The sequence below is a fragment of the Miniopterus natalensis genome, chromosome 7 (assembly GCF_054644295.1).
Source record: "Miniopterus natalensis isolate mMinNat1 chromosome 7, mMinNat1.hap1, whole genome shotgun sequence".
NCBI classification, from domain to species: domain Eukaryota; kingdom Metazoa; phylum Chordata; class Mammalia; order Chiroptera; family Miniopteridae; genus Miniopterus; species Miniopterus natalensis.
This window is the reverse complement of record NC_142087.1, coordinates 44,516,590-44,537,101: the sequence shown is the minus strand read 5'-3', so window position 1 is coordinate 44,537,101 and position 20,512 is coordinate 44,516,590. Positions and strand designations below refer to the sequence as shown.

Here is a 20,512-nt window from a genome sequence, read left to right as displayed (position 1 = left end):
ACAAGGCCCTGAAGTCCAACCGTGAATGAGTTTGAATGTCACGGGCCCAGGCACCGTCCTTGCTGAGATGAATGACCTTGAGTGACTGGACAGCTGGGTCGCAGCCCAACAATGCCATAGAACAGTTCACATGTCCCCAGTTCACTGTTCTAGCAAAACACTGCCTCTGCTTGTCATCTCTGTTTCAAGCTATCCTTAGGACCCTTTTTGGCTTCCATATTGACTTCTGTTTGAAAGAACAGTACTAATTTGCTTGATTTATAGCTTTGTAACTAACTTGAAGCATTGAAATAGACTGAGAAAATGAGGGCTTTGGTGTGTTTTTTTAAATGTCTGGGGGATGGAAAGGGTAACTATTATACAAACTATCCCCCTTTCTCTTGAAGAAATGATACAAAAGTTATTCTTTTTATGCTTCACAGGACCATCAATAAATAAAGCCAAAAGTTTGGCCACTCAAGAGCGATACAGAGGCACAGAGAGAGAACAGCTCCTAAATTTCTAACCCTTTACAGGGTTTGGGGACTTTGAACTGTGTCTGCGGGTCAGTCAGTTGACTTATGGACAGTAGCTGCATTGTCAGGCGAAGGTGAACACTGGATGTTTCCAGATGTCAGGTGATCTAACAGCAACCGCTGTGGCCCATAGCGCTTGTAAACTCAGGAATGCAAATCTGCCTTCTAGAGCAGTATTACTAAACCTGAAGGCCACCAGGACACGGCATCTTCCAGTTCTCCAGGAATGAAAGCTGATTGATTCTTCAGCAAGCGGCAGGTTGACACAGGATGGTTGTGGATGTGATCAGCTCACTGACACTTCTGAAGGCTGATCAATGCAATGCTGCTCCTTTTTTTAGGAGTGAGCCACCACAGATTCTAAACGGTATTTTTAGTAACATTTGAGGATGTTGCAGATACACTTTATTATAACATTTTGTAGTTTAAAGAGCTTTATTAATGCAATAAATTAACTTTATACATTTTATATATATAAAAAAACTAGCGAGTGATCTCAGAATGTTGTAGGCCTCCTCAGAGCTTGGTCTCCAAAAACCTGTTTGAAAAAAGCAACATGTTCTTCACAGTGTTCTCCTAAAGGGGCACAAAGAGAGGAAAATGAGAGAACGGACATGCAGCTCATAGATGTGTATACTGGGTTTTAACTTATTTTCTTTCATAAAATGCTTTGTTTTCCTAAGCTTTTGAATTGTCCTATTTTCACAGCTCATGCCATTGCAAAACTGGTCAGGGACCTTCACAACCCCTGGCAAACCCCCACCTGCCCCTAGACACAAGGAGAGAAGCTAACCTGTCATGGTACTAATTACCTGACACTACACTGAGCTAGAAAAAGTCGGTAGACCTGGAATGAAGTTATATGTTCCTTCCCCATCCTTAGATTTCAGAACTCTGGACCTAAGAGTGATTTGCCAATGTTTCCTGCCTAACCCTGAAACATTAATAAGCCCCAGGCCATTTTAAACCCTTAGCCACCAGTTCCTGTCCTGTTCTCAGTTCCTCATAAAGGGATATTCCCACAGCAGCTGTCAGACATATGAGCTATGTTCAGACCGCCTGACTCTGGCCCTCAGGATGTTTCTCTTCCCCAAGCTTCAAGTTCCAAGCCTAATTCAGACCCATTAGCACACTGAGTTCACTTGGACTACAAGTAACGGGCTAAGAGTTAGGCAGCTGTCATGACTCTTTTTAAAAAACTGAACTCAGTTCTAACTGAAAGGCTTTCGCCCACCAGCTGCCAGTGTCTTCTTGCTACTGAGTCTGTGGTTGCCCCAGGTCTTTTCACTGCTGCCACCTTCTCACCTGGTGTGAAATCAGGGTTCCCTCGCAAACGCTGGTTTCGCTGTTCAAAAAACCGGAATATAGTATAGAAAAGCATGTTGTCTTCAGTCTGCTTTGCAGCGTCTAAAAATTTTCGTGCAGAAATGTTGTCGTGGCCACCTATGCCCCGGATAAACCTCAAGGCAGCTAATACTTGGTGTTTGGAAAGAAGAACTTCTACTATTTCATCATTTGCTGTCGAAAGCCGCTAGAGAGAGGAAAGTCCAAGTAAATGCGAGTCACAGGAATAGAAATTTGTGCAACTGGAAACTTGGATGCCTCTTACCTTCAACATATCCAGAGACAGCTGATGAGCAGGAGGGTAAAAACTTTCCAGGGATAACAGCAGACAAGCCTGAAACACAGATGTTCGGACTACTCAGCGTAAGATGTCGGAAGGCTAAACTAAGTTTTTAATCACAGAAGTACAAATCTGGTGGCACGTACCAAAGGCTTTGAGTCACTGAGGACGTGGTACTGCAAGAACTGGTGCAGCATATAAAAGAGGTTGTGCTGGACAAGTGTCTTGATGACAAGTTCATGCAAGTAATGCTGAGGACAAAGAAGGAAAGACGTTTCCAAACTGCTCAACTGCAAGACTGGAGTTAGGTTTGTCAAGGACGGCAGCTATTCTAACTGATGCATATACGTTTCCATGATTAAGAGAAGTGGATCAGTGTACAGGTGAAAGACCCCAACTTGATAGGATGACTTATTCTAACTAGCAACAACATGGGATGTCAAGAATTGCTCAGAACTCTGAGTCGGGAAGGCAGGCCCTTGTGGCAGATAAAGACAGTCATCTTAGTTAAGATACTGACAGTGCTGTTATTTAAAAAAATATTCCCTCCTCCTCTAACTTGGGACCACAGTGCTGGTTGGAAGGTACCTGTACTGGAATCTGAAACTGGTTAAGAGAGCGAATGTACTCCATCAGTACGGCTATCACAAATTTATGAGGCATCTCCTATGGAGGAAACAAAGGTGGTCTTAGAAACAACAGAGTTGCAGAGGAACCTGCACACAATTCCTCTTTTATCCCCCCTTCCTTTTTTTCCCATATTAAACTGGCCCAGTGCTGTTTAGCTGGTTTTGCGCAAATCCCTCCTCCAGAAACTCTCCCATCAATGATCATGTTTAGGCCTGAGTATTAGAAGCCAAACTACCAGCACTAGGTCCTCACCCAAAATAATCCAGTTATTCGAATCACATTGTGAGTTCTAGTTTTCCTCAGTTCCCTTCAAATGATCTGTTTAAGAATTCTTTGTCCAGAAGCAGCTGACGAGCCGTCACTTACCTTCTTTTCTGTGAACACCGACAGGACGTGGGTGTACATGTCAGACTGGTCAATCACGGCCTGGGTGCGCACCGGCCTTCTGAGAAGTGGACTGCTCCGGCTTGGCCCTGCTTCTACCGCCTAAGCAATAAATTACAAATGTGATCATCATCGTCATCTAGGTGACGTGTTTGCAGTTCATCTAAAAAGACTGAATTCCTAGATGCTGTGAACCTCAAATCTGAGCAGGGGTAACACTTATTTCACAGCTTGGACAAAACTATTTTTCCTGTGCTCTCTGGGAAAAGTCTAAAAATAGAAAGTCAGAGTTGGTCATCTTGAAAATAACCACTGTTCATGGTGGATGGAACTACAAAGCATGTCAGTTTTCTCTTAGACGTCACCCTGTTTTTAACCCCTTAAAAACAACTCCCTGGTTTTCTCTATCACAGACTACCTGGCCTTTGTTATTTAATAAAAACAAAATGGCTTGCTGCATCTGTTTTATGAAGCTCTGATCTTAAAATAAGTGAACACTTGTGTAATGAGTCTGTACTAGGTTTTTAAATGGTAAGTAAGGCTCCCCAAATATTACTGAATAGGAAAGCTCCGAGAAGATCTTGACTTCACCTAACTTCTAAAGCAGTTGAGATCAATGCAGACTCTGCAGGAGCAGTGGCGGTGGCCTGAGAACCCATTTCTAAGACGCGCCACCAGGCGCTCCATGTTGCAGATGGATCACACCCTTCACTAGCCAGGGCTTAGGAAGCCACACAGCAGGGATGCACAGAAACTGCCATCTGGGATCAGACTACTGATGCCCACGGCCCAGTACGCTAGCAGCAGAACCAAGAGAAGGATCTAGAAGAGCTCAGCCTCCCCACCTCCCTGAACCATGTCTGACACTGGACAGGGACCCACGTCACTTGACCATCTTCAGCAGCCTGCATCATCCTGTTAGCCTTGAGTAGCTAAGGGTGGGTGAGTGGAGTTCTGGATTTTTTGTTATTGTTTAAAGCCACTTCCATTTTCAGCTTTAGGACTAATTAGATCCTTTAAGTGAAATCATCCATTACACTTGTCCTGAGCTTTGTTCTTTCTAACCTCAGAAGATGATGCACTAACATTACCGCACAACCTGTGAATAAGTTTTCCCCAGCCCTTAACCACAAACCCCGAGCCCACCACGTGAAAAGCAGAGTGCTAACATTTAATCATCACTTACAGGATACTGACTAAATTGCACGACAAGAATTATTTTTATAGCCATTACACCCTAAAAGGAAAGAAAAAAAGGGCAAATGATGCTATTTCTAATTAACTAAGACTAGGTTCTGACTTGGCAGAAACATGTATAAAAAAATAATGCAAAGATGAGACCAATTTTGTCCATAAAGCAGAGGTAAGACCAAGGATCTATCTACATGTAAGATCAAACAGACTTTAAAAAAAAAAAAAAAAAAAGGTGAAGGCATTGAGGTGAAGGCATTGAGATACAGCCTCAAGCTAATGGGATGCAGGGACTCTGAATTTAGGGCTCCCCCACTGCAGCCATATTCTATCAGAATCTGTATTACGGTTACTCAGAACTATACAGGTGGGGGCGGAAGAGCCTTCAACATAGTACATGTAACTTACCATTGTATAGCTCTGCTCAGCGTCCAGGTACCTTTTGTACTCATGATTGAGCTTGTCAAATACAGTGGCTATCACAGGCAGGGCTGCTCTGTCTGACTCACTCAGCACTGGGAAGAATCAATGTTTGCACAGGTCAACCAACTCTTGTCAACTTCAGAACATGCTGCTACGACAGCAAAACTAATCTCAAAGGTCAGCAGTACAAACATTCCTTTAAACGGCATCCAGAGAAATGGTCTAGTTTAGAGACCTGAAGCCTAGAACTCATAGGCCCTTTCTGTTTACTTGAAAAAGCTATGGCAGATATTATGGAGTCAGTGACTGGGATTCTGAAAAATGGTTTTTTTTTAAATGAGGGATGGGAACCCCCGACCCTCATGTGCACCCAGCTTCAGGTTTGCTTTCACCTGGAACCATCCTATTTAGTCTTTTCTACCAAAGTCCCTACAAGTCATTTTATGTTTAGCAGCCTTTCCGAAGGCTTCAATAACCCATCCTTCAAGTGAAGAATGGGGCTAGGGGCCAGAGACAAGGCATAAAATGGTGGCCCAGCTCCCAGTAAAAGGTGTTGGGTAGCACAGGCTAGAATCACACCAATAGGGAAGGAGTTATCCACTTACTCTGTGAACAGACAGTCAGGATGACCATCTTGCATTCCTTTCTCTGGAGGAGAAAGTCCATCAGTCTTCCTTTATCTGGCAAGAGGTTTACTATGGGCTGAAGTTTCACTTGGAGGTTCCAGAGGTAACCTGGATTTGAGAGGCAACAAACTTAATCATATGACACAAACCAGAACAAAAGCCCAAGTATTACAAAGCAGTCAATGGCTTCTTACAAACCACAGTACAGTCTAGGACATTCAGGACACCCCTGACAACAGAAGGACTGACAGTCAAACTGCGAGCCTGGTTGATTCCTTGCAACAAAGTAACCCTCTACATTCTGAGGCTCATCAATGGTGTATCTCCCTAAGTATGGGGGCAACAAGCTCTTTAATCAACTCGGAGCAGCTCCGGCCCCACACCTAGCCCCCTTTTAACCTTGAAGGTGGAAAAGACCTTAACATGTGGCACTGACTTCAATCCTGTACTCTTGTTTCTCCTGTAGTGGCTCATTAGTCAAAGGGAAATCCAGAGGACTTTCATAATTCATCCACTCATCAACCCAGGAACTTCCTGAATATGCACACTGCCAGGTGGGCAGGCACAGCCTTTCTCAACTGGGGATCCAAGAGAGAATTAAACACTATGTTAAGAATGATCTGAGTGATCCTTTCTCAATTCTCCCATGATTGGTACAGAAGTCAAACCATTCTGGGTAGACAGAAGAGAAGTGAATTCATTATATACAGTGGATGCTGCCTAGGGCACTAGGGCTAATTCTCTCCTTAAGAATCCCAGTGGGCAAGACAGGAAAATACTGCAGTGACTAAAGACTAATGTAGAAAGTACTCTAATAGAGAAAGGTGCAAGGTGTTACAGGATTATCAAGGAAGAAGAACCTAACACCGCAAGGGAGTCTTCCCCAGCAGGGTAAAAACAAGCGCACCCCGAGGGACACGGAGCAGAGGGCCCAGGCACAGGTGGGCGTGATGGCGGGAGATGAGAGGGAGGGCCCTGCACACCAACCTGGGGGGTCTGGCTTTTCAGAGTAGGCAGACATGAAAAGATTTAAAGCAGGGGAATGGCCATTCTTAGTTGTTTTAATTATAAAAATAGTGTCTGTTCATGATATGCACACATAGTAGAGAACAGAGTATGAAGTGAAAATCCCACTCCCAGGTTGAAGGGAGAGGTCATTCCTCAGAGATTCGCCTTGACAATGTCCCTGGCTACTACTGTCATCCAAAGTCAACAAGCCCTCTTTTCAAACATGACAGTCGTCCCCTCGGACCTACCTTGGCTTGCGCTGATGATGATGTCAGGCTGAAAGACAATCCACGATGAGGAATCTACATGTTATAGGAAATTTGAAACCAGAAGACATGGCAACAAAAGGCAAACCCATTTGCTGAGGCTACTCTAAGTGCCTGCCCCTCGATGTAAGAACCCTCCCCACCACTTCAGTTCTTAAAACATCATTCCCGGCTGATGAGGGCAGGGCTTCCGGACCCTCTTAGACTCCTGAGTAAGAGGGCAACGCTTCCCCCGCACACAGCGCCAAGCCTTTGTCAAGGATACAGAGTTTACATGGGACAGGAGACTGGCTGGTCACAGGAGCAGGACCTACAAGAGAAAACATACGTGTGCAAGGACTGATGAGGCAACCAGAAAATGCTGCCAATACCAGTACCTACGATGTAAAACGTAATATTTTTAAAGCCTTCAGTAAATGTTTATTTGACTGTAGTTAAACAAGAAAGAACTGAACTGTCATGTCCCACTGATAACAGGGAGGAAGGGGAAAGTCAAGAACTAGCCAAGAAAACGCCCTCCCGAGAAGGGGAAAGCATGTCATTCAGTGTTGTTCTAAGTAACCAAAGATCACTCATTACCATTTACACATGCACATTAAAGATGAGAAGTGGACCTGGATGATTCCAAATCAAATAGATAATTCACTTAAAGTATTTCAAATACAAGTGTTTAGGTTTAATTGGCTCAATCAAATAATTTAAATAATTAAATTCAATAATTAGCTCAATTCTCCACTGCACATAGCAGCAGGTTGAGGCACAGAGACCTGGTCTGGGAAGCAGACCCCAAAACACCTCATTACAGGGACTCATAACCCCTGGTTATACACATGTATCAGGCAGCCCACAGTGAACTTAGAAATGCAGCCCTAGAAACGAAACGTGATTCTCAGTTCTGTTCCAATTACCCAAGTACAATCAGAAAAACACTTTTAATCAGCTGACTAGAAAAGGCAGTAATTCTGAACAGACCCCCCTCCTCCCCAAAAGAGGAAAGGACCCCATCAGGCAAGCTAGAACAAAGAACACTGCATTTGGAAGCTAAAAGTTTTAAAGGTCTTACGTGTGGGCCTCAACGCTGGTTGCCCATCATGTTGTTTTAAGTGCTCTCAGGTGAGAGCCACATGGCTCCGGTTTTTAAGCCCCCCAGGTGATCCTAATGTGGAGCCAGTGAGAACCACTGATCAAAGAGACCAAAACAGAAGAAGAAATGAGGGCAACTGGCACTCCCCAAAGTTGCTGGTTTCAGCTTTCAAAATAGCCCAATAAGTTCTTCCTGAAGGCACACCCTGCCACCACACAGGGCAGGCAAGATACAAAGATGCTACAAGCCTGCAAGGGGCTTAGAATCCAGCAGGGAAAAAGAACAAAAAGGCATTAACCTTAAAAATGCTTTACCAACCCACACTGTAGAAGCCCCAAGATTCAGTGGACTCCTGACTTCTTGTTACTCTTAAGTCTTGGCTATTGCTTTGACCACACTTGGCATTAGATTTATTATAACTAACCAATTAGAACCTGATAGCCTTCTAACTAGTTCTAAACAACTGAAACAGTTGAGTTTTAAATATTTAGAGTTGTTTCCCACCAATTCACCAGCAGTTACCTTCATGACAAGTGAGCAGCAGATACAAGATAAATCATTCGATACAATCTATTCTTTTACAGGCATACCTCCAAGATATTACAGGTTTGGCTACCAAGTCTCCTGGGGGTAGGGGTAGGAGGGAGGGAACAAGTCTGGGGGCGGAAAGCAATTGGTAATCTTTCTGCTGGTGGAGGGCCTTGCCTTCAATTTGAAAAACAACATGCAACATACATGAAGTGCAATAAAGCCCAGTGCAATATAGAGGTATGTCTATAGAGGTATGTGCAATATAGAAGTATGCCTATAATGCTAACATTATCCAGGAAAAAAGAACACAAAAGGCCAAAAAAACAATTCAAAAGTGAGAAATAGCTCCTTCTTTACAAACTCAGCCGGAGAGGTAGTAAGCTTCTGGCTGACCCAGCAACACTAGAAGGGCAGGCCAGTGGCAGCGCTCTTGTTGATTTTGATGGACACAAGGGCATCCTGCCTACAGGCGGGCTGACCCACCAATGCCATCCGAGTATTCCTTTCAAGAACACACTGCTACCAGAGTTCCAAACCTCAACTAGCTTATTCTACTGCATTCTCCTTTAAGAGAGAGCTGGATATTACTTGAAATCGATTAGGCAAAGGCAAAAGGAACCAATGGTGTCTTTCCCTTTCCTGAAACCCTGACCTCCCTCCTTCTCAAACTCCCTGCTTCCACCTCTTCAGGGAGGAGGGCTGACCTAGAGTAACCTGAGAACCACAGCCTTAAGCACTTACTGTGAGCATCAGGCAGGAGAGAGTGCACTAGTTATCATAACTGTGACAGAATGTACAAAGACAAGGAAAAGTGACCCCAGGTTCAAATATCCATAGCTGCCAAATTTAATCTCAGGGTTACAGAGCGCAGGCAATCCGAAAACCTCAAGGGCTTATTCCACATTTAAAAATCTTTCAGCTTCAATGAGTAATCACAACTCTCCACTTTAAAGCTCAGAGAAGAGAAATCATTCTATTTTCTTAAGAGGAAGATCCATTTATCTTATAAAATATGTCTCACAACAATACAATTTTAGCTGATAGATTAAAAAAAAAAAAAAAAGCCACTCACAAAAGCAAACAGATCTGGGACCCTCTGCACATACTCCTCTACTCCTCACTCCATCTTGAACGTGACCCCCACCTACAGGGCGGCTCCCTTTACCTGCCACGGGGATCTGATAGGGCTGAATCGATCGAGCAGGAAGCACTGGGTGATGAAAGGTAATGGTGCCATCAAACTCTCCCCTTAACTTGATATCAAATATTACCGATGTCTAAAGCAGAAGAAAAGACAGGCTGTGATGCCAAAACAGATCACAGGTTGGCTTAACCCTTTCATTACCTCCTATCTTGCTAGTTCAGATTCGTTTCTTAAAGAGTCTGTGTTTGCATCCCATCCCTAGTTTTTTCAGAAAGAATTTGCTATGACATTACAGTTTTCTTTTACATTTTTATCTACTCTCACAAATATTCCTGACAAATTGAAGAGCTCTAAGTGATTTAAGCTATTCTTTTTCAGTCGCAACATCTTCATTAGTCAGAGACATGGGCGTCACCATCCTCCAGGAAGCATGGGAGAGAAGTGGTTTATCTACCGCCAGACACCCAGCAAATGGCACGGAAAAAGCAGGACCTATTCCAGTTGTTTCTCGTGGGCCATCCAGCCTCAAAACCATTATCATCTCCACTCACAAAGGAAGTTCAGAGCTCATGTAACATGGTGGTTCTGGAGTGAATCCCCAGCTTAGTTGATTCAACCAAATAATTGTTCCAAGGTCAAATCTCAAGTGCTGCTTTCTGAAATAGTTTTTAATTACCCTTAATCAACTGATATGGAATCACTGTTTTTTCTAAACTAAATATCTAGAATATCAAACCCATTTCTATCTTGAATTGCCAAACTTTTAGCATAAAAAGCACTTTCTAGTCTGTGTTCAGAATATTTTGTCAATTTTCACAAGTCTTTTAAGCAGCCCTAACTTGTACCAACATAGACCAGACACCCACACACAACTCATACCTCTGTATCCTGATGATGAACGACCACCAGGTTATCCACCACATTTAGGGCAAACTTCCCCGTCCGACTTAACTTCAGTATGTGCATCTTTTTACAGGCACCTTCTCTGTAAGATAAGAAAGGTCAAAAAAATAGATCAACAAGCTTTAGTTCATATTTTAAAATCGGAGAAAGAGGGGAAAAGTATGAAGCATATACCGTGGCAGGTGATACAGGACTACCTCCGCTCCTGTGCTGTTGCAGGTCCGAGAATGATGCCGCAGGAAGAGAACATAAAGCTGTCCGTAGCTGATCAGAGAACAGGGAGACATAAGTCACATTTATTTGGCCGTTTAAAATTCCTCCATTCTCAATGCTGAATTATACGGCCACAGTTAAGTAAATCATGAAATAGTCACTTAATAGGATATTTAGCAGCCAACAAAAATGTTTGCAAAGCAAGTACAGTTAGTAAGAAAAAAATAAAGCCTAATATAAAGTGAAGTGAAAAGGGGGATGCAAAACTAATTATAGCCTGATCATATTACTTTAAAAGAAAAACAAACACTTATATGTAATATCAAAAAAACTGGAAATACATGTTGTTAATAATTATCCTTTAGTAAGAAGCGAGGTCCATTTTCTTTTCCTCTAACTTTCCGTATTTTCCAAGTTTTGTACAATGAGTAAATTCCTTAATCACAGGAAAATATAATCACTCTTCGTTTTAAAGCCTCATGAATGCACATTTTTATTCCTGTGGTTAACAGTGTACTGTTAACCTGCCACAGGCATGAGGAGGGGACCCAAGGGCAGGGAATGGCTCCCCACCTCCGCTGTGGTCAGGAGAGCTCTCATTTTGCCCTCTAAACCAGAATGCCACAGATTTCCCTGGAAAAAAGGGAGGGGGGGCATTCTAACTGCTAAAAACTTTTAAAGTTTGGAAACCACTGTTTTAGGCCACAGAAAAATCAGAAGTAATTTAAAAGCAAAATTTTGTTATTTGTTGAGCAGGGTTATAGGTGGTTCTTTGTCTTAGTTTCTATTTGTGTGTGTTTGTGTTTGACCTTTTCATAATAAAGTTTAAAAATTAAGATATTGGCATTTCCAAGTGAAAATACTCTCTTCTACATCAGTAACTCAGTTTCATGTTTGTTAGATAAAACACTTAAACTATGTTCTTATTTAGAACAATTTTTGTTTAAAAAATAGTTTCTAAGCTTCAACTCACAAAATGAAAGAAAAATTTAAACACTAAGATACCCAAGAAATAAACTGGTTCAATGTCATTTTATCAGATTAGAATGGTGAAAACTTTCCTAAGACCATGAAGCTAGTAGAATCAAAAAGGAATGCCAAGAAAATGGCATTCATAAAATCTGTGTTCACAAGATCCAGTTACCAAACAAGAGAGGGAAGCCCTTAATGTGTGGTCCAAGGCTACCTAAGGAAAGGGCGCCCCGGAGTGTTTATAACGCACTTCTATTAGTTGTATCACTAAAAGCAATTACAAAAGAAAGGCTCTCAAAAGACAAACATACATCGTTGCCATCGCAATATCTCTCTCAGAAAGATTCAGTTTAGTGGACTTAGGCGCAGCTGGTAATTCAATCTCAAACTTGGGCAGTTTTGACATAGTGCCAGCCTGTTGGGGGGAAAGAAAGTTTTAGGAAAAGTTTATTACATCCCTTTGATGTTTTGCATTCCCTAAATAAAATCACCGCGGATACACACACTGTCCCTTACTCACTCACGGGTCTCTCCCCATAGAATTAGTCATTCTTGGAGGTGCTGGGATGGCACAGTGTGCCCTCTAGTGGTCAGATGCGGCAAGGTAACTGTTAAAGGAACTTGTCCCTTCGAAGTACTTGGCACTTTAGGATGTTAAAGGAACAGAGTAGGAGGGGGGGAAAATAAATTTTTTAAAAAGGGAGGCTTACTCTTACCCTGAAATAAAAGGGCTGCAGCACATTTCCAAGGACTGTGGTAGACAGCAGAATCACAGCACTCTCGGGACAGTACATGTACCAATTCACATTGATATTCTGGCTCTTTAAGAGTTTCAGATTTCGTTTCTCTGGTAATACCTGAAGCAAAGGTCAAGAAACAGTCTTCACTAAAGAACAGCAAAATGTCAGAAGACTATATATTAAAAAAATAATAAAAAGCAGAAAAAACTAAGTTAAATTCAAAATCATTATTTTTTATTTCAGCTACCACTTATGACTCCCAAAGCTCAGTGCTTTACACACCTTGGCTCACTTACTCTTGGCACAACCCTGAGAGGTGGGCATCACTAATATCTGACAGAGGAGAAAATAAGGCTCAGAGACGTGAGGGAACCTGCCTTACCAGGTACACTCTGGCCAGGCCATTTCTCTGCAAGACCCAGGTCTGAACCTGCACATTCTCAGGCACCATGCACCGGAGCAAACAGCAACGACATTCTCACTCACTGTGGAAACGATCCAAACAAGCCCACACCCTGGAGCCCCACATGCTACATCAGCCACAGGGGCCTGTGGCATCGGCCTTCAGCCTGGTCTCCACCTCGACTCCGCTTACCAGGGAGTCTGGGAGCAGCTCCCTTTTTCTAATAGATTTGTTCATGAGACTCAGCATGCAAACTCAGTATTTTAAAATCAAGGCAAAATTTAACATCCTTTAAATGTTCTGATACATTAAGGAACACACTATAGAGCTCATAGAACACAAAACTGATGGACTGATGGAAGTCAGGGTGGGGAGGCATGAGTCAGCTATAATAACAAGGATGTCTGAGAGTCCTCTTTCTAACATTTCTGTTTTGCTTATCTGGGGGTGGGCTGTTTTTTATTTTTTTCTAACTTATTTCTTGAAGTTCTGAAGGTCATCTAGATGATCTGATATCCACTTTTCTACTATAGAGAACAGAAATACATACTTTTAAATGATTCCCCCAGGGGACCCTTCTGTAAAGAAACCAATCCTCTCCCTTTCCATGCTATCATATATCAAACTCTATTTCTGTGAGTATGGGATTAGTGTAAAGTTTGTTTTCTTTCTGCCAGTCATTACAAAGGCTTCTGTGACAGCTCTACAGCAAAGCACCATGGTATTAACATGAGAATGTTTGCCTACACGGGTGTATTTTCTCCATCCATAGATTCTAAATTATACTGCTTCCAATAGGTCAACAAAATTAAAACCTGAAAGAATCCTAACACCCCCTACATTAGCTCCACTTAGAGATCTCAGAAGCATTCCCAATAGGTCAGGCAGTCGGAACATTAAAAAGATGAAGAGAGAGGTGCATCAAAGTAAACCTACAGAATGGGAGAAAATATCTGTCAGTTATCTACCTGATAAAGAACTCTGACAACACAACAACAAAAATAAAATAACCAATTAAAAAATGGGCAAATGACTTGATTAGACACTTCTCCAGAGCATATGCAAATGGCGAAGAAGCCATGAAAAGATGTTCAATATCACTAATCATCAGAAAAATGCAAGCAAAGCCATAGAGATAACATCTCATACACAGAAAGACTATTATGGATAAAACAGAGAACAACTAGTGTTGGTGAGGATGTGAAGAAACTGGAACCCCGTGCACTGCCGGTGGGAATGTAAAATGCACTGCTATGGAAAGCAGTACAACAATTCATAAAACAAAAAAAATTTTAAATAGAATTACTATATGATCCAGCAAGCTCATTTCTGGGTATACACCCAAAAGACCTGAAGATGGGTCTTGAAGAGATACTTATGGCCACATTCAAGGCTGCATTATTCACAAGAGCCCAAAGGTGAAAGCAACCCAAGTGTCCATCAATGTATAAATGGAAAAAATAAAATGTGGTATATACATACAATGGAATACTATTCAGCCTTGAAAAGGAAATCCTGACATATACTGCATAAATGAAACTTGAGGATGTAAACTAAGTGAAATAAATCAGTCACAAAGTACAATTACTGTGTGAGTCCACTTATGTGAAGTACTTAATCAAATTAATAGAAATGGTGGTTACCAGGGGCTGGGAGAGGGGGGAAAGGAGAGTTTTTTAATGGGGAGGGAGTTGTAGTTTTGCAAAATGAAAAAGTTTTAGAGATCTGTTTCACAGCAATGTGAATATACGTAACACTACTGAACTATACACTTAAAAATAGTTAGGATGGTAAATTTTGTTACATTCCACAATAAAAAAATTTTCTTTTTTTATTGCAAACATGCTTACCTCCCTACCGATGAAAACATGCAAACATGCTTACCTCCCTACCAATGAAAAACATAAATAAAAATGCCTTTCTGTCTCTTAGATTGGCAAATGTTATAGACTGACAATATCCAGTTCTGGCAAAGGTGTGGAAATGGAGATTCCTATATGCTCATAAAAGTGCAAACTTCTGGCCCTGGCCAGGTAGCTCACTTGGTTAGAGCATTGTCCCAATACACCAAGGTTGTGGGTTCAATCCCTGGTCAGGGCACATACAACAATCAACCAATGAATACATAAGCGGAACAACAACTAAAGTATAAACTTCTGGAAGAAACTTAGCAATATCTGTACAGCTTCACTCAAGAATATAAAGAAATGTTTATAAACATGTTCACTGGAGATTGTTTATAATCACAAAAAACTGAAAATAAGCCAAATGTTCATCAACAAGGAATTGGTTAAATAAACTAGTACATCCACACAGCATACAACTCAGTCACAATAAAAAGGGTAAAGATGTCCAAGACATACTGCTAGGCAAAAAAAAAACTCCAAAAACCAAAAAAACAGTCGCAAAAGTTTCTATACAATAGTCCCATCTTTAAAAAAAAAAAAGTTTGTATGTGTGTAGGAAAAAAATGGAAGAATATGCACCAAATTATTCATAATAGTATTTCTAGGGACTATGGGAACTTTTATTTTCCAGGTAATAAATCTTGGTAATGTTTGAATGTTTTATAAAAAAACATGTATTACTTTTAATTAGAAAAAAGGAATTAAATTCCAACAGAGACTAACGTTGTAGAATCTATCTCAAAATATCTATTTAGTGCTGAATTCACAAAGCTGCCAAACTACTATTACAGACTTGCCTCCAGCAAACATAAGTGACAAATATAATACCTGGTAAAATTCTATTCCTTGATCTGTAATGAAGACAATTTCAGTGGAACTGGTCCAGCAGAATCCTAGTAGGTTGGCATTCTTGGTCTGAAAAGAATTATAGAAAGTTTTTTTTCTTAATAAGAAAAATGTATATACCAGTCTCTTCAAAAGCTTAAAATACTCTGTTTGTATTACTCTTTAATAAAAGTTACATATTAACAAATCAAACTTCCTTTTAAATAGTGTTCCGGGATTTTCACCTGTAACACCTCACTGAAGCACCTGAATCTAACTCCATCTAGTCAACAGAACAAAAGGAAAAGCAGAGATAACTGACCAACACTCACAGATATCAACTTCTATCTTTAGGAACAAAAGGACAGCTGACATCTCTTAGTCAAACATGTTATAAAAACTGGGGTTATAAAAGTATAAAGGCCTAAAGGTTCTCAGTGAGTGTTGACCAAAATGGGGTTGGGGACCTGGAGCCCACATATCTGACTCACTTGGTGAACAGCAGTGCCCTCGGCCTGAGGGCAGACAGGGCTATGGCAACGGCCTCTGCTGCACACAGAGGAACTGGAGGCCTATGAAGGATTCAGTTTTCGCCTCATGTGCCTTTCCTTGTTGAGGAGCCCACCCTGAACTCATTTAGGAAAACCATTACAAAGATGCCAAAAGCCACCCCCTATCCACTAGCAACTTCTGCTAGTTTCTGGTGCCACATTGCCACTTTTAGCTGAGCCTTCTCTAGCCGTTTATTATACCCAGCAAATCTAATTAACATGGATTAGAATCTACACCTAGGGAAAGAAACGGGAAGGACATGATGAGGGCAAGTCTTTAGATGAAGAAACAGGCTTGCAATTTTTAAAACTTGCCCAAAGTCACAGAGCCCATATGCAGCATCTCGGCACAAAGCACAGTTGGCCTTATAGTCTGTACTCTCCGTCACCACGCTACCCAGCGTCTTCACAATGTAACCCACGCAGCTGAACACAAACCAACTAGGAAAGGATACGGGCCCATACCTTGCACTCTTGAGTGTATTCCATCTGAGAACTATCCGGGATAAAATTAGAAAACTCCTGAAAGAAAAAAAAAAACACAAGGAAAAATCTGGATTAGGCAGCAACCTACTTTGGTACACAACAGACCAAAAAAAAGGGCAAATAAATTTAAAAAGTGATTAGAACAAAACTGACAAAAACTTAAAGATGGGAAAAATAAAAAGATCACTTTGGACAATCTGCCTCCTTAACAGCAGCAGGTTGACCATTCAATTTTTAAAAAAGAGTTAATCCAAATATTCAGTTAGGTTTTAGAAACTGATTTTGAAAATTCATCCTTCAAATGGTTTTCAGAGAAATGTGCTGTTCTACAATTTACAAGAGGCTTTCCAAAAATTTTCACAATTCACAATGATGGAAGGGAAAAGGATTCTGCCTCTTTATCAACAGTTTCTTCTCTGCTTTACAAATGTAATGATGAATATTTGTAAAGGCTAAAATGCCCACAAGCTGCTCCAACTTTGAATATCTGTTTCTATTAGGTCAAGCATTCAAAGATAAGAGAAGTGAATACGTGAATTACTCTGGTAAGGGTAACTCAAGACGTAGCCAAAAACACATCTCACATAATCTATGATGCTAGCTATTAATGGATACAAAAGATGCCTGAAGTTCCAAATTCGTGTTTTTTTAATTTAAGTCAAAAATTATAAACTAAGGTCACAAGTATTTATCCATTCAAATGTCTTTCTTCAAGAATTCCAAAGGCTCAAATACAATGAAACATAATTATAGTTTCCATGACATTAAAATAATAAATGTTTCCTTTAACACTGGAAGTTTGCAATTCATTCTCTTCCAAAAGTACTTCTTTATACTGTATTTAAATATATGTCTTACCACAGTCTTTGAGGTCCTCTGAACAGCTAATATTTTATTTTCTAAGGAAAACTTAATGCACTTCACTTCTCCTTTGTCTTCCATTCTTTAAGAAAAGAGTGTGTTAAGAGTTAAATTTAATAACTGAACTCTAACGTCTATCATTTTGTGAGAAGAAAAAAAGACAAGTTAAATATTCAGGAAGTGGCAAATCTTAGTTTAAAATTAAACTTATGCTTCTGAAGCTAGCAGAACCTCTTTTCATAAAACAAAATCCAACTAGCAATAAGCTGCTGAAGAAACTTATGGTATTGCAGTTAACAAGAAAAACTGAGATCACCTGCACTTTCACCTGAGAATTAGACAAATACGTACATACAGGCACACCTTGTTTCATTGGACTTCGCTTTACTGCGCTTCACAGATGTTGCACTTTTGACAAATTAAAGGCAAGACCCTCCACCAGCAAAAAGATTACAACTCACTTTATTCTGATACTCTATTGCGGTGGTGTGGAACCGTATTCCAATACCCACACAGTAACCTCCACAAATTACCGCCTTCTCTCTCCATCACTCTCACAGCGAAGCTTTTGAAACATTAGTGTCCTCTTTCCCATCAAAATGGCCCCACCTAGAAGTCTCAGAACCACCTCAAACAAAGGAAAATCAAGATATGGACTGCAGAGGGGATACGGGATGTTCATCATCTTGATTATGGTGATGGTTTCACGGATATACACCTATGTCCAAACCCATCAATTACATATGTTAAATACGTTCAGTTAATAATAATTACACAACAGTAAGGCTATTAACAATAAATAAAATGTTTTTAAAAGAGGGTAAATTCAGCCCTTGCCGATGTGGCACAGTTGGTTGGGGTGTCATCTCATACTGAAAGGTCTCGGGTTCGATTCTCGGTCAGGGCACATACCCAGGATTCGGCTTTGATCCCTCACAGAAGGCAACCAATGTTTCTCTCCCTCTCTCCTTCCCTCTCTCTCTAAAATCAATAAAAAAAAAACAGATCTTTGGGTGAAGATTAAAAACATAAATAAAAAATGAGAGGGTAAATTCAGTATCTTCCCCCTCAAACCCTACCGAGCCCCCAAATCTGGACAATCATGGGCTCACTCTCATTTTGACTACCAAATGCCTTTGTGATACCAGTCTATACTGCCTTCAGTCTGGTCTTCACCCCGCCTGGCTCAGACTATTGCAATCATCTCTCAGTGGTGTCCCCGACTCTGACATGCTCCCAACTAATCCAGCCTCAAGGCTATGACCAGCCTGATCTTTTTAAACACCGATTTGAGCATGCCATGCCCCACCTCACAAATTTTCAGTAACAAAATAAAGCCCTAATTCCACAGCAGAATATATAAGGTTCAAGCTGACTCCTGCCAGTGGCCATACCACCACCTCCCCTTTCTGCATGGACACCTGATCTTCCATTTCCCAAACACCATGCGTGCTCGCCTTTGCACTTGGTGTCCTCTCCACTGGGGAGGCCTCCTAGAATCATCCCATTCAAGCGCTCAGGTTTTGCTCAAAGGTTACCTCCTTTCTGAGGCTTTCTCCCTCCTATTCCCAACGTAAATGTCACATCTCCTCTGTATGTCCACATTCTTGTCTCCCACACTAAAGTTATGCATTCTCCAAGAGAGCGCCAGGCTAATTCAAAGCCTTCACATGCCTGATGCCTAGCACAGGCACTGCAATCAGAGTTTGCCCAACAAATGATGTCGTGATTCATTTCCACTTCATAAACTTCCCATCAGAACAGGCCAACATTTTTTAAAGTCACCACTGAAATGAGGGCCTACATTGTATTCTCCCCTTCTGTAATCACAGGAGTTCAGGTGACCAGAGTTTATCACCCAAATTGTGATACTTCTAAAAGTGAAAGCAGCTGCTACTCATAATTATACACATTCAACTTGCATAAGTTGGGATAGCCAGTCAAAGCTGGGATTTTCTTAATATACACTATTACCTGAAAAATACTGACTCAGGAATCCCCTCCACCTTCCAAACACTCTGGAAAGACCTGGACCTAATGAGAAAATGAAGGTCCTCCTCCATCAAGAAACGGGAAATGGGCACATCAATAATGCACTGACTTGCTAATTTCAAGTACCAGGAAGTAGGTGCCCTACTTGGGAGTATTTGGTTCCCAAATCAACTTACAAAAAATACTAGTATTGCCAGCAAGACTGCACAGCAGGTGTCTGCTTCCCTCTCCCTACTGACAGGGATCTGTGTGTGGGCTTGCGCGCACACGCGAACACACGCACACTTTCGACCTCTTAAGGGAGGCAAAGGACAACATTTTAAAACCACCTCCTGAATGAGAAACAGAAAAACGCCATTTACATGCTTAACTTGCTCTGAAAACATTAATACTGTTACCTAAATGAGATGGGATTCCTATCATCTGGGCCTTTAACTACCACCCCAGTAGCTCCACCAGATCGAACAGCAAAAACCTGAAAGGGAAAAGCAGCAATGTTAACGGTCTGGACAATATACCAACCTACGAGTGAATATTTCTGCTGCACCCAACCCTTGGTTCAGCTAAACCAACGTGACACGGATCATTCTGTGATGCTTGGTGTTCACATGAATTTTAAGAAACGAGACACCAAAAAGGTTACCATTCCAAACTGTGCAAGACGGGGTCGGAGGTCACCGGGGCTCCAAGTTTTAATCCAGTTTGGCAAAGGTGCAGCGCGCTCAAACACACCCAGCCAGACTCTCCGCACCTGCCCCACCTTCCAAAATTCCGAGAATAATGAAATTCTCAACGTCTAAGTCCAACAAAAGGCGCCGGGAAAAGGCTGGTCTGCTCACAGCGGCCCACACGGCCAAAGGGCGCTGGGTGTGCGGCGCCGGCGCGCGGCGCACCCCGCTGTCACCACGGGGACGCCGGCCCCGGCCGCGGAGGAGCCTGGTCCCGCGGCCCACCCAGCAGGAAGGCGCCGGCGCGCTGGGCGCCGGGGCGGAGGGGAGGCCCCAGGCCTGGGCCCCGGCACCCGGTCTGAGCGCGCGGAGCGACCTTCGGGCGCCGGGGTCGGCGGGCAGGGCGCGCCCGGCCGCGCGGGGGAGGAGGGTGCGGGCTGGCCCGGACCTGCTTGTTGGCCTCATCGAAGAAGACGCAGTTGACCGGGTTCGCCTTCTCGAAGTGCACCGGCCGCTCGCACAGCTCCAGGTAGTAGTCCTCCTCCTCCATGGCGGGCGCCGCGGC

General features: G+C 42.1%; 2 protein-coding genes across 4 annotated transcripts in view; one reads left to right on the top strand and one right to left on the bottom strand.

Annotated features, from left to right (window-relative positions):
• Positions 1-3,612, top strand: part of NPC1 (NPC intracellular cholesterol transporter 1) — a 39,714-nt gene extending 36,102 nt beyond the window's left edge. The window contains exon 26 of the mRNA XM_016211523.2: positions 423-3,612. Coding sequence (XP_016067009.2) covers positions 423-505 — 83 coding nt within the window. The 3' untranslated portion in view covers positions 506-3,612. The remainder of the gene's footprint in view (positions 1-422) is intronic.
• On the bottom strand, positions 932-20,512 carry RMC1 (regulator of MON1-CCZ1). Of its 3 annotated transcripts, none has more exons than XM_087818997.1 (20): positions 20,396-20,512; positions 19,678-19,754; positions 17,285-17,369; positions 16,406-16,462; positions 15,393-15,479; positions 12,231-12,371; positions 11,826-11,929; positions 10,504-10,593; positions 10,306-10,411; positions 9,448-9,559; positions 6,933-6,977; positions 6,650-6,703; positions 5,373-5,501; positions 4,753-4,859; positions 3,136-3,255; positions 2,728-2,805; positions 2,286-2,390; positions 2,125-2,193; positions 1,821-2,046; positions 932-1,091 (listed from the first exon to the last, which is right to left on the bottom strand). In XM_087818997.1, the coding sequence occupies exons 1-20, from the start codon at positions 20,495-20,497 to the stop codon at positions 1,012-1,014; spliced, it is 1,974 nt and encodes a 657-aa protein (XP_087675123.1). In that variant the 5' UTR covers positions 20,498-20,512; the 3' UTR covers positions 932-1,011. The 3 variants fall into 3 exon arrangements, with proteins under 3 accessions (XP_087675123.1, XP_016067012.1, XP_087675124.1); XM_016211526.2 differs by lacking the exon at positions 20,396-20,512 and adding an exon at positions 19,923-19,940; XM_087818998.1 differs by lacking the exon at positions 932-1,091 and having other exon boundaries at positions 1,962-2,046; positions 2,125-2,213.